This window comes from Bombina bombina, chromosome 3 (genome assembly GCF_027579735.1).
Source record: "Bombina bombina isolate aBomBom1 chromosome 3, aBomBom1.pri, whole genome shotgun sequence".
Classification (NCBI taxonomy): domain Eukaryota; kingdom Metazoa; phylum Chordata; class Amphibia; order Anura; family Bombinatoridae; genus Bombina; species Bombina bombina.
The window spans coordinates 299,795,965-299,810,250 of record NC_069501.1 but is presented as its reverse complement, the minus strand read 5'-3'; the positions used below and the strand labels follow the sequence as shown (position 1 = coordinate 299,810,250).

At 35.2% G+C, this 14,286-nt stretch overlaps 1 protein-coding gene across 1 annotated transcript in view; it reads left to right on the top strand.

Moving 5' to 3' along the window:
* The window catches only part of CNKSR2 (connector enhancer of kinase suppressor of Ras 2), a 1,108,533-nt gene that overhangs the window by 895,824 nt on the left and 198,423 nt on the right, over positions 1-14,286 (top strand). Inside the window, exon 20 of the mRNA XM_053705261.1 lies at positions 10,866-10,933. Within this exon, the coding sequence (XP_053561236.1) occupies positions 10,866-10,933 (68 nt within the window). The remainder of the gene's footprint in view (positions 1-10,865; positions 10,934-14,286) is intronic.

The window sequence follows — 14,286 nt, the reverse complement described above, 5'->3', positions numbered from 1 at the left end:
ACCAATTTACCTGTAAAATAAATCCGTGGAACAACCAGCTGGCCCGACGACTGAAAGATGAATGAAGTTTCCTTTAAATGATGTAATCCAAGATGGCGTCCCTCGAATTCCGATTGGCTGATAGGATTCTATCAGCCAATCGGAATTAAGGTAAGAAAATCTGATTGGCTGATTCAATCAGCCAATCAGATTCAAGTTCAATCCGATTGGCTGATCCAATCAGCCAATCAGATTGAGCTTGCATTCTATTGGCTGTTCCAATCAGCCAATAGAATGCGAGCTCAATCTGATTGGCTGACCTCTGACCTCTTTTTGTACTACTGTTCATATTCAGCAGCATGAAGCCACCAGGTGCAGCTCAGGTTCTTTCTCTTTTTTTATTCTCTGGGCATGTCCACTCCTTCTTAACTCCTTGCCTGAGAGCTATTCTGTAATAATGTGCAGGAGAGGCTATATCTGATGGGAAAAACCAAGTGTTTAACAGAGTTAGAAATAAAGAGATGATGGATTGAAGATAGCTTATTGCAAACAGTGCACAAATGCCATAGAAAACCAGAGCAAACATTGTCTTGAGTCAATGAGGTGACTGTAATGCTAATTTCTTTTCCATAAATTTGGTGAAAATGCAATGAAGAATAAATGTAAAAAAAAATGACTGGATTAGGGGTGCTATATCCTATAGCAAAAAGTAACATTATGAAGAATTAAAAACCATTAGAATGTGATTTGTTGTGATATGACTGTCTGTAGTGCCTGCTATGATTCAGACATCCTCATCACACTTGAAACTGCCTTGGTTTGCCAACCCAAAAACCTGTACTGGTTCTGATCATGCACCAGTCCATCTCTCAAACAAAAAGTAATGTAGTATATCAAATTTTGTACAACATAAACTATACAATGTCTAAAGTTGTTGGATGCATGAGTACTATTCTTTAGACGTTTTCTACTAAGGAATACAATTCACATGTATTCATTTCTAGGGTCTCTTTTTAATGCTCCAAGCATTCTTCATCCTCCTGCAGCTTGAGTTTTATGGTTAAATATTCTAGATGCTTTTTAATAGAAATTATGTGTTTAAATAAATTCTGCTGGTAGAACAGAAAGTGGTGGAGTGAAAAACGTCTGATTATCTGAATAGGATGAGTCAGTCATTTTCATGGTATTATTCTTAATCTTTGTGGAACCTTGTTATGATTGACATAATAATTAAATAGCCATCCTATTTTATTTTCAATACAGGCAAAATTACATTTTAATTTAATTTTTTTTAAAATAATAAGTCGAGCAGAAATGTATGGGTTTTAAACCACATTATCTTTTTTCCTACAATAAGAAATATCTAAGAAGTATCTTAAAGTCAGAAACCTTAAAATACCCAAATTATCTTTTTGAAACAAAGTCTGCGCCGTTGAGACTCATTAACTCATTCACACCTCAATAGGCTCCCGCAGTCTTGTGCACAGTTTCTATGTCCCTGTTTGTGTAAGTGGATATGGGATAATTGTCTTGTAAGTACCCACTCGTGATGTATACACCTAGGTTTGCATGGTTGCTTGTACTCACTCAGACCTCAGTAGGCTTCCGCAGTCTTGCTTGCGGTTTACTGGATGCCTGTCTGTTTCCATAAGTTAGGTTAAATATCCAGTTGGCTTTTTCATTGCTCCATTCCCTGAGCTTTACTGGCAATAGTCAAAAAGACCACTGGACACTTGATATTCAAGCTTCATCCTTATTTTAAGATAGCAGATAATGATGTAGCAGTTTTTCCTGTTTTGGAATGTGTAAAATGTATTGTGTTGCTACTATCGGCTCTCTATACTGCACACTGCTCTATCATCTATACTACTGCTATTGTCAGATAGTCATGGAGAACTTGTATACAGCCCTGAATGCTCTACTTCTGAAAAAATATGCAGCATAATAGACAATATCCTGAGATCACCCAATCTGAAAATCCCTCCTGGTGAAATGGGTCTACATGCTGGTGCACTTGGAAGCTCTCAGCAAGCAACAACTTACCAGAGTCTCTGCTCCATAGGGGAAAATAGTCCAGATGAATAGGCAAGTGTACCATATACATTGGAACTCCTTCACTCTGCTTTTCTAGATACAGTCTTTCAGCTGTGTACCTGGAGCCATGATATAGGAGCGCAATTTTTTTATATCCAGTAATTCTCAGATACATGTAAAATAGAAGGTTCTCTATCAGTTAGGCATCTAAGTGAATCAAATGTGTGGTTGCCACTGATTTCTGCCTGGGATGGTGCGGCTAGCCTCCCTGAGCATGGTGTGGGCCCTGCTGGAGTTAGCTTGTCAAGGAATTATGTTGTTGTAGCTCTAATTGTAGTGGAGCAGTTACGGAGGTCACTCCCAGATCATAAGGGGACTGCTGGCTTCTTTTTATGTCCGAGAAGAACAACTATTTAATTGGGACATTTTATATGGAGAGTTGGTGCGGGCTAGAGAGTATGCAGTGACTGATGATACCCAGGCAGTTTCTCCTTTCAGCGCTGATCACCTGGCCTACAATTGAGATTTGGAGTTGTGATTTATTTTACTGTAGTATTGATAGACATTAGAAAAACTTTGAAAAATATCTCAGGGTGATTCCCTAAATGCAGACAGCTTTACCTGATATATTTGCAGTTGGATGTTGTTGGCTGTATATGTACTTATGTGAATGTTTTGACAAATTTTATAGTTTTATTATGTGTTTAAGGTTGATGATGGATGATGGCTTATTTCCTAACGGCTAGATTTAGAGTTGGGCGGTAGCCGTCAAAACCAGCGTTAGAGGGTCCTAACGCTGGTTTTTACCGCCCGCTGGTATTTGGAGTCAGTCAGGAAAGGGTCTAACGCTCACTTTTTGCAGCCGTGACTTTTCCATACCGCAGATCCCCCTACGCCATTTGCGTATCCTATCTTTTCAATGGGATCTTTCTAACGCCGGTATTTAGAGTTGTGGCTGAAGTGAAGTGAGCGTTAGAAATCTAACGACAAAACTCCAGCCGCAGAAAAAAGTCAGTAGTTAAAAGCTTTCTGGGCTAACGCCGGTTTATAAAGCTCTTAACTACTGTGCTCTAAAGTACACTAGCACCCATAAACTAAACCGAGATCCCCCCACATCGCTGCCACTCTATTAAATTTTTTTAACCCCTAATCTGCCGACCGCACGCCGCTGCCACCTACGTTATCCCTATGAACCCCTAATCTGCTGCCCCTAGCACCGCCGACCCCTATATTATATTTATTAACCCCTAATCTGCCCCCCTCAACATCGCCTCCACCTGCCTACACTTATTAACCCCTAATCTGCCGACCGGACCGCGCCGCTATTACAATAAAGTTATTAATCCGCCTCACTCCCGCCTCAATAACCCTATAATAAATAGTATTAACCCCTAATCTGCCCTAACATCGCCGACACCTAACTTCAAACATTAACCCCTAACCTGCCGACTGGAGCTCACCGCTATTCTAATAAATGTATTAACCCCTAAAGCTAATTCTAACCCTAACACCCCCCTAAGTTAAATATAATTTTTATCTAACGAAATAAATTAACTATTATTAAATAACTTATTCCTATTTAAAGCTAAATACTTACCTGTAAAATAAACCCTAATATAGCTACAATATAAATTATAATTATATTGTAGCTATTTTAGGATTAATATTTATTTTACAGGCAACTTTGTAATTATATTAACCAGGTGCAATAGCTATTAAATAGTTAATAACTATTTAATAGTTACCTAGTTAAAATAATTACAAAATTACCTGTAAAATAAATCCTAACCTAAGTTACAATTAAACCTAACACTACACTATCAATAAATTAATTAAATAAAATATCTACAATTAAACCTAATACTACACTATCAATAAATTAATTAAATACAATACCTACAAATAACTACAATTAAATAAACTAACTAAAGTACAAAAAATAAAAAAGAACTAAGTTACAAAAAAATAAAAAAATATTTACAAACATTAGAAAAATATTACAACAATTTTAAACTAATTGCACCTACTCTAAGCCCCCTAATAAAATAATCCGATCAGCCAATAGAATGCGAGCTCAATCTGATTGGCTGATTGGATCAGCCAATCGGATTGAACTTGATTCTGATTGGCTGATACCATCAGCCAATCAGAATTTTCCTACCTTAATTCCAATTGGCTGATAGAATCCTATCAGCCAATCAGAATTCGAGGGACGCCATCTTGGATGATGTCATTTAAAGGAACCGTCATTCGGCGAGTAGGCGTCGCTTGAAGAGGTTGGATCCGCGTCGGCTGGGAAGAAGATGGCTCCGCTCCACTCCGGAAGAAATAAGATTGAAGATGCGGCTTGATAGAAGACTTCATCCCGATGATGGACTTCCGACTTCAGCCCGATGATGGAGTTCTTCAGCCGCTGCTTGGATCAAGACTTCGGACCCTCTTCTGGACTGATCGCTGAACCCGGTGAGGTGAAGACAAGGTAGGGAGATCTTCAGGGGCTCAGTGTTAGGTTTATTTAAGGGGGGTTTGGGTTAGATTAGGGGTATGTGGGTGGTGGGTTGTAATGTTGGGGGGGGTATTGTATGTTTTCTTTTTACAGACAAAAGAGCTGAATTCTTTGGGGCATGCCCCGCAAAGGGCCCTTTTCAGGGCTGGTAAGGTAAAAGTGCTTTGAACTTTTTTAATTTAGAATAGGGTAGGGCATTTTTTTATTTTGGGGGTCTTTGTTATTTTATTAGGGGGCTTAGAGTAGGTGCAATTAGTTTAAAATTGTAATATTTTTCTAATGTTTGTAAATATTTTTTTATTTTTTGTAACTTAGTTCTTTTTTATTTTTTGTACTTTAGTTTATTTAAATGTATTTATTTGTAGGTATTGTATTTAATTATTTTATTGATAGTGTAGTGTTAGGTTTAATTGTAGATAATTGTAGGTATTTTATTTAATTAATGTATTGATAGTGTAGTGTTAAGTTTAATTGTAACTTAGGTTAGGATTTATTTTACAGGTAATTTTGTAATTATTTTAACTAGGTAACTATTAAATAGTTATTAACTATTTAATAGCTATTGTACCTGGTTAATATAATTATAAAGTTGCCTGTAAAATAAATATTAATCCTAAAATAGCTACAATATAATTATAATTTATATTGTAGCTATATTAGGGTTTATTTTAAAGGTAAGTATTTAGCTTTAAATAGGAATAAGTTATTTAATAATAGTTAATTTATTTCGTTAGATAAAAATTATATTTAACTTAGGGGGGTGTTAGGGTTAGGGTTAGACTTAGCTTTAGGGGTTAAAAAATGTATTAGAATAGCGGTGAGCTCCGGTCGGCAGATTAGGGGTTAATGTTTGAAGTTGGGTGTCGGCGATGTTAGGGAGGGCAGATTAGGGGTTAATACTATTTATTATGGGGTTATTGAGGCGGGAGTGAGGCGGATTAGGGGTTAATACATTTATTATATTAGTGGTGCGGTTCGGTCGGCAGATTAGGGGTTAATTATTGTAGGAAGGTGGAGGCGACATTGTGGGGGGCAGATTAGGGATATAATATATTTCAATTATGTGGTTTGTCTGTGTTAGGGGCAGCAGATTAGGGGTACATAGGGATAATGTAGGTAGCGGCGGTTTATGGAGCGGCAGATTAGGGGTTAAAAAAAATATGCAGGTGTCAGCGATAGCGGGGGCGGCAGAATAGGGGTTAATAAGTGTAAGGTTAGGGGTGTTTAGACTCGGGGTACATGTTAGAGTGTTAGGTGCAGACGTAGGAAGTGTTTCCCCATAGAAAACAATGGGGCTGCGTTAGGAGCTGAACGCTGCTTTTTTGCAGGTGTTAGGTTTTTTTTCAGCTCAAATGGCCCCATTGTTTTCTATGGGGGAATCGTGCACGAGCACGTTTTTGAAGCTGGCCGCGTCCGTAAGCACCGCTGGAATTTAGAGTTGCAGTGGCGTTAAATTATGCTCTACGCTCCCTTTTTGGAGCCTAACGCACTGAAAACGCAGCCATTCTGTGAACTCTAAATACCAGTGGTATTTAAAAGGTGCGGGGGAAAAAAAGCACGCGTAGCTAACGCACCCCTTTGGCCGCAGAACTCTAAACCTAGCCGTAAGTTTGTTCTTATATAGAGTAGCAGTGAAGTTTCTCTCTTATTAAGTAAAGATGAGGACCCAATGTTTAAATTAATACATTTCATGCCACATATGTATGGATTTTTCTTAGATCCCAAACCTTCTGCTTATTTAAATAGTTGTTGTTGTTTACAGTATCAAAATTTATCTTTTGGTTCTATATCAATTTTTCTATTTTATTTTACGTAAGCCATTTAGAAGTATATAAATGTGTGCCTTCCTCATGTTCCATACTTCTTGTAAACCTAGCAGTATGTTCTTATTGTAACTTAAAGGGACGTGAAAACCCAACCTTTTTGTTTCACGATTCAGATACAGCATATAACTTTAAACAACTTTTCAATGTATTTCTATTATCTAATTTTCTTTCTTTTCTTGGTATTATTTGTTGAAAAATGATACCTGGTTAGGCTCAGGAGCTGGGAAGTAGCTGCTTATTGGTGGTTTCACTTATATGCCATCATTCAGCAAAAGCATAACGTTTTATAAGACTTACCCATTTACTTCCATTATCAAATTGTGCACATTTTATTTTATATGTACACTTTGAGGCCCCAGCTACTACTGAGCATGTGCAAGAGTTCACAGTGTATATGTATATGAGTCTGTGGTTGGTTGATTACTGTCACATGATAATCAGGGCTGGCAAATTGAGGGGAATGTTGAAATGTTTTTTAAAAAAAAAAAAATACTGTTCAGAGCAAGTGGTATTAAATTTTCATTTTATTACACACTTGTTGATTGTGATTCTACTGTATTTAGTGGTCATTTAAATGGAAAATATTACAATTAGCAAACTCAATTTATGGTCAAGACGTATGGCCCCATTTATCATTAGACGAGCGGGTCTGTCTTTGAAGCAATCTGTTTATCTGCTGTCTACATTTATGATTGCACAACTCCCTGCCAATCATGTCAAACAAATGTGTTTGAAGGGATTTATCTCTTCAGAGGTGATGGGGAAGTTAAAGGGATATGAAACCCACATTTTTTCTTTAATGATTCAGATAGATCATTTTTATCATTCTCTTTTTGTATCTTTATTTGAAAATTAATTTTAAAAGAGAATAACATTTAATTTAACATATATACAGACTAACAAGTTACCATAAATTGGATCAGTAGAGAAATGGGTATTGGACTTTCATTTCTAGCAAGTCATAATGTTTGTGATCCAACTAATAATTTAAAAACAATGAGGCTAAAAAAGGGGCATGGTTCACGGTTAGCACTTCCGTATACTAGGCTATCACCATGGCAACTGAAGAATACATTAAGCGGACTGAACTGCTGGGCCGTCCCTATGTCCTGACGAAGTCACGTACGAGTGACGAAACGCATCGGTGGGCGTGGTCTGAGAGAAGGGTCTTACACTGTGGGAGCCATGAACGGCTTGTTCTTAATTGAAAATTAAAACAATCTTTCGTGGGTCCTTTGCTTAAGCGGACACGTTGTTGTTGTGACACTATAGCCACACATAAACATAGACAAGAAGGGTTCAGAGTGTTACCCTTTACGCTTTATATGCATGATATTTATGAGGACTACTGCATAAACAACTACTCACATTGTGATATATTTCCCTTGACGAAACGCATCGGTGGGCGTGGTCTGAGAGAAGGGTCTTACACTGTGGGAGCCATGAACGGCTTGTTCTTAATTGAAAATTAAAACAATCTTTCGTGGGTCCTTTGCTTAAGCGGACACGTTGTTGTTGTGACACTATAGCCACACATAAACATAGACAAGAAGGGTTCAGAGTGTTACCCTTTACGCTTTATATGCATGATATTTATGAGAACTACTGCATAAACAACTACTCACATTGTGATATATTTCCCTTAATTAACCATTCCCCAGCTTTTTGCAAAACCAACACTGTTATATTAATACACTTTTTACTTCTGTGACTAACTTGTATCTAAACATCTTCTGACCACCCCTAATCACATGACTTTTAGTTATTTTGCATAGTTATTTTGCATATAGTGATCACAATGCTATCTATATGGCCTACATGAGCTTGCTCTCCCCTGCTTTGAAAAGTAAATAAAATAGAGGCAGCCTTCAAGGGCTCAGAAATTATCATATGTACCTCCCTAGGTTTGCTTTCAACTAGAATACCAAGAGAACAAAGCCAAATTGTTGATAAAAGTAAATTGGAAAGTTGTTTAAAATTACATGCCCTATTTGAAAAATGAAATTTTTTTTGGACTTGACTGTCCCTTTAAGTAAGCAAGCCATTGAGTGAATGAGGAATAGGGACCTATTGCTACATAGTTACGCTCTTTATTAGATGATTATAGATAAAGAGAGGATTTTTCTTATACTGTGTATGTTTGGTGTGTAAAGCTGTAGGGAAGCAGTTAGAAATCGGCTGATTGGGTTAATTCCGAGCAGTACGCAGGCAGGAGGACGCCTTTGAGCACAGTCTGTTTGCACTGCATGATTGCTTACACCTTATCCCCTTTATTCCTTTCACTCCTCCCACTCCTTTTAGGACTCCAACCAGGCCACAAAGCCCCTTTTTTAGCCTCATTGTTTTTAAATTATTAGTTGGATCACAAACATTATGACTTACTAGAAATGGAAGTCCAATACCCATTTCTCTACTGATCCAATTTATGGTAACTTGTTTGTTTGTATATATGTTAAATAAAGTGTTATTCTCCTTTAAAATTAATTTGATATACTATAGTGTTTAATTCAGCACTTGGCTTTAATGCCACAAATCCTCTAATCATTCTTAACCCCATTATTATCTTTATATAAAATTCAGGGATGTAAGCTAAGTTCAGAACCCTGGGTAGCGCTTGCTGATTGGTTGCTACATTTAGCCACCAATTAACAAGTGCTTCCCAGGTGCTTACATTTCCGCTTTTCAAATAGATACCAAGAGAATGAAGAAAAATTGATAATAGGAGTAAATAAGAAAGTTGCTTAAAATTGCATGCGCTTTCTGAACAATGAAAGAAAACCATTTGGGTGTCATATCCCTTTAAGAAACAACAGCTGTATGACTGCTGCTGCTGTAAGCAGCCTCGCATGAAGCCTAAATCACAAGGGGTCCAAAGCAATCTCTGGTGTTTAATTAATGGGGATTTAAATGCTCCAGTGCTAAGTCCTTTTAGACCCCTGTGTGTTTACAGCTGTGGAAAAATGCTGTTATAAAAAAAATACCACAAAAAAAATTTACAATTTTGCAATTTATGCAAAAATGATAGATTTCCTTTAAGATCCCAGTGACCCCAAAATTAAACGGATTTTCTGCTGGGGGATTAATGTTCCTATAGTGACTGATTACCTTATTGCCACCCAGGCATGTGACACCTAACACAATTCCTATTTCAAAAGAAGGATCACTTGCCCATTGTACTGCCTCTTTTTGGGGTGATATGATCTCCTTAATAGCCCAGTAATCATCTTCAAAATACAGGGACATATGACTGTCCTATCAGAAGAGGGGTAATCCACTCTTTTAAATGAAATCAGAAGTGGATATATCAATATATTTAGAATAACCATTTCCCCTCTATTACAAACTATGTGGTATCCCATAGACTAAATTTTTTTTTTTTTACCATGATTACTTGCATTTTAAAGGGACAGGTGACCTCTCATTTGAAAGAAGGAATTATCTCTTTTCATATGAGGGTCACTTGTTCCTCAAGCACAGTTATGAGGTATAGAGCCCCCCCCCCCCCCACACACACACACACACACACACACACACACACACACTTTGAGGCAAAACAGCAATTTAACTGCATTTGGAATTGATTTCTTTTTTTATGATAATCACCTGCATTTTACAGGTTTTTGAGACTCCTTATTTAAAAGGGCAGTCTACCCTCTATTAAATGAGAATTCTTTGTCTCTGTAAGTGGTAAGTAAACCCACACACTAGCAAAACAAATTGAAGAAGTGCTTCTGCCCATGGACATTTACTTATTCTGTGTGACATCATGGGACTCAATGAGTACTAAGGATAAAGAGGGGTTTTACTTCCTTGCTTACTTTATCTTTAGAAAACAGGCAAACCCCTCTCCTTATGCAGAAAAATAATGGAATTGAAAGGACTACAAGTCATTATTTTCCATTAAAGGGTTTATGTAAGTTCTATATAATTATTAGTTGTGCAGTGGACTATTTATTCTACCAATCTAATATTGTTTTTTAACATTTGCCCGTCCCTAGTACAAACTGTGCTTGTGTTTACAGTCTGTGCATAAATGTATAGAGAGTTAAAAAAAAAAATGAGTATCTTGGACCAATTCTTTATTATTTTATTTATCCAATGTATATTATTAAAAGTTTTTCATTAATAATTTTAACTTATACTCTTTCAGAATCTCTAATATTTTTTTTATCTACCTCCAAAAAAAAAGTGTCTGCTTCAATAAGACAAGTCATGCTCTCTTAGGTGAGCTATGATAGCTGTATGTAATCTCATACACGCATTCCTTCTTTCTCTGCAATTTGCTGCTTACAACAACATTCTTTTCAAGTAACTGTTGGCACAGAACATAAATCTGTGTTTCAGTATGATAGCATTAAATACAAATGCTTCTGTCAACCTCTGGCTAAAAAGGAAAAGTGTGGAGAGTGTCTAAAGCTCTATAATAAAAACGTAGTACAGGAAAATGAGGTGTATTTATGTTGCAATGTAAAAACAATGAAATGGGAATAATTTGATTAATTGTTTTTGTTGTTCTTCAGGTGGCTGAGCAGAACTAACCTGGCAGCTTCTGGCTATGCAGAAAGAGAGCGGATGAAACCAGATCAAGGTAGCACGAGACATAGATTGAACACAATATATGAAGTGAATACCATGCTTTCATGTTTCCTTTGTATAGTAGCTGTTTTTGCATTTTTATGGACCCAATTTAATTGTTTTTGATTTGATATATATTATAATTATAAAATTGGCTTCAAGGGGCACTTCTATATTTACAGGTATGGATGATAAAAACCTCTCTGTTTCTAAAGAAGTCAACATATTATTTGTTTAATGTAATTCACATTTACCAAACCATTAAGCTGTGTCTGCCAGTCTGATGGAAGGCAAAAACAACACCCCTAACCACAAGATTTAGTCCAATTCTAACTCTTTTGTCTCATTCATTTTTGTTTTCTTTCCTTTGTACATAGCTTTAGATATCTTCTATTTGATGCATTATTCTTTACAGATAATATAATCAAGAAAACTGCATTTTTGACTTATTTTTCATTGTGTGAGCAAACACATATAAGATTTTTTTTTAAGGGACTTTAAAGTCAAAATTAAACTTGTTATTCATGTGCAGCATGCAATTTTTTTTTTCAATTTTCTTTTTCTTTATTTTAGAGCCAGCAGTATGAAAAAATGAGCATATAGTTTGCGCCTTGCAAGGCCAACCAATAATACAGTCATGCCAAAAAAATAAATAAAAAACAATTGTAATATTAACATTCTTTTAAATCACAGCTTGATTAAACCAATAAGGCTTGACAGTGATGTCCTTGTACTTCTGCTTTACACTGCTGAGATCATTATATCTTCTGTTATGCCCCTTTTCCCGCAAAACAAAACCGAAAACAGAACAAACAAACAAACCAAAAAAAAAAAGAAAAAAGAGAGGTGGGAAAAAGGAGGGGGGGAGCAGATGGAAATAGAATGCAATTTTAAACAACTTTACATTTTATTTCTATTATTACATTTTCATCATTCTCTTTGTATCATTTATTGAAAAGCATACCCAGGTAAGCCCAGGAGCACCAATGCACTACTGGGAGATAGCTGGTGATTGGTGGCTGCACATATATGGCTGTTGTCATTGGATCATTAGATGTGTGCAGCTAGCTCCCAGTGTATTGCTGCTTCTAAGCCTGGTTTTCAACAAAGGGTACCAAAAGAGCGGAACACATTTTATTATGGAAGCAAATTCAAAAACTAACAGTTATCACTCACACGCTAACCTGACAACTGTTAGACTAACTGCTAGGAATACTTTACATTCCATTGTTCTTCATATAAAAGAAAATGTTCTTTTTATTTTAAAATGTATATTTCTCTATGTATGATTTTTTATATATATTTAAATACATATTTACAAATATAAACACATCAATGCACATATGTATGTATGTGTGTTTTAGCCCTTTCTAGTCAAACATTTTGCCATATCCCTTAACGCTCAATATATTTTTATTAATGATATATTTTTATTAAGTGTATATATGTGTGTGCACTACTTAATTTTAATGTTTTGTGCAACTTTTTTTTAACTCTTACAGTTTCCTTCAGGTCTTAAGGTGTGCTAAATATTCGAGTGCAGTTTCTGCTTTTGCTCGACCGCAAACTATAACTTTCAACTATGAAAACAAATTAGCGTGGTTGCGATATCCATGGAAAGTATTGGCTGCTCTCGAGCGAAGTCAGCCACGCTAACCCTTCTCTGGTTAACACGCTTTACCATGGACTTGTAATATCAAAGTTGCTCGCTAATGATAGGCTAGTGCTAGGAATGGGCGAATGTGTTTATATTCGAATTCGAATGTTAGAACGAATGTTATTGTAAAAATTTGATTTACATTATCGAATGTTGTTCAGAACGAATATTCTTAAAAATTCTATTATCGAATGTTATTTACAGTTTTCGAATGTTACTTTCAAATTTGAATGTCACGTTCGAATTTGAATGTGACATTTGAATTCAAATATTACATTTATAAAACACAGTTGTAGACTAGAAATACTATTTTGAATTCAAATGATACATTCGAATTCGAATATTACATTTATACAACACAATTGTAGACTAGAAATACTATTTCGAATTTGAATGTCACAATCAAATTCAAACATTACATTTATAAAACACAGTATTAGACTAGAAATAGTATTTCGAATTCGATTGTTACATTCGAATTAGAATGTAGCATTCAAATTAGAATATTACATTTATTAAACACAGTTGTAGACTAGAAATACTATTTTGAATTTGAATATTACATTTATAAAACACAGTATTAGACTAGAAATACTATTTTGAATTTGAATGTTAGATTAGAATTCGAATGTAGCTTTCGAATTAGAATATTACATTTATTAAACACAGTTGTAGACTAGAAATACTATTTTGAATGTTACATTCAAATTCGTATTTCACTTCGATTCGAATATTACATTTTGAAATTGAATGTGATATAAAATACATAGCTAAACATTCTATTATTCAAATCGAATCTTTTCAAATTTAATTCAAAAATAAAAATAGAATGTTAAACTATTATATAAACAATCAAAATTCGATTCAAACGAATGTATAAAAATTCATTTTAAATTTTTAATTTTTAGAAACATTCGCCCATCCCTAGCTGGTGCATCGATATTAATTATCATGCCTGCAATTTTGTTTGTGAACCATAGTTTTTAAATCGCCAGTAAATTTGACTTTTACACACGATTTTGACAAGGCTTTTGTAAACAACAAGATACATTTTAAATTCAGTTTTAAAGTTTGAATAATCTATAGCAGCTCACTCTGTTGAGCCACTTGGAGGTGATGTTGCACCATGTGTATATTTAATAAAAAAAAAAAACACGAACATGCTGCTTCCCATTTTTACCGGTATATAAAAATTAGTCGCAGATATCTGTGCTTAATACTTTATTATTGGTTACATTTTTCTATATAAAAAAGTTAGAAATTAATTTATTATGAGATATTCTTCCATCTACAACAACCCAATCAGATACAGTATCAACAAAGTGTCCACAGCAAAACTTTGCTGTTTCTTGTTATTTTTATGCTTGATTAAAGAGAATTGGAACGTTGCTGTTGTGGACACTTTGTTGATACTACAACTGTGGTAAAGGTCTATGCGATGTAGGAGTGTAATGTTTATACTAAATTTTGTCCAGGTCCCCCTCGTCTCCCTTTCCTGTGTGTATCTTTCGCCCATATCCTTCTTTTTGAAGTTTTTTTTGTGGTACTCTAAACTTAAAAGGAGAGTGACTTTGGAATTTTAAATGACACCAATTAACAATTTATTATAAGTTTAGTATATATATATATATATATATATATATATATATATATATATATATATATATATATATAGTGTGAGAAAAATAACTCAACATTGCCTTTTAGAA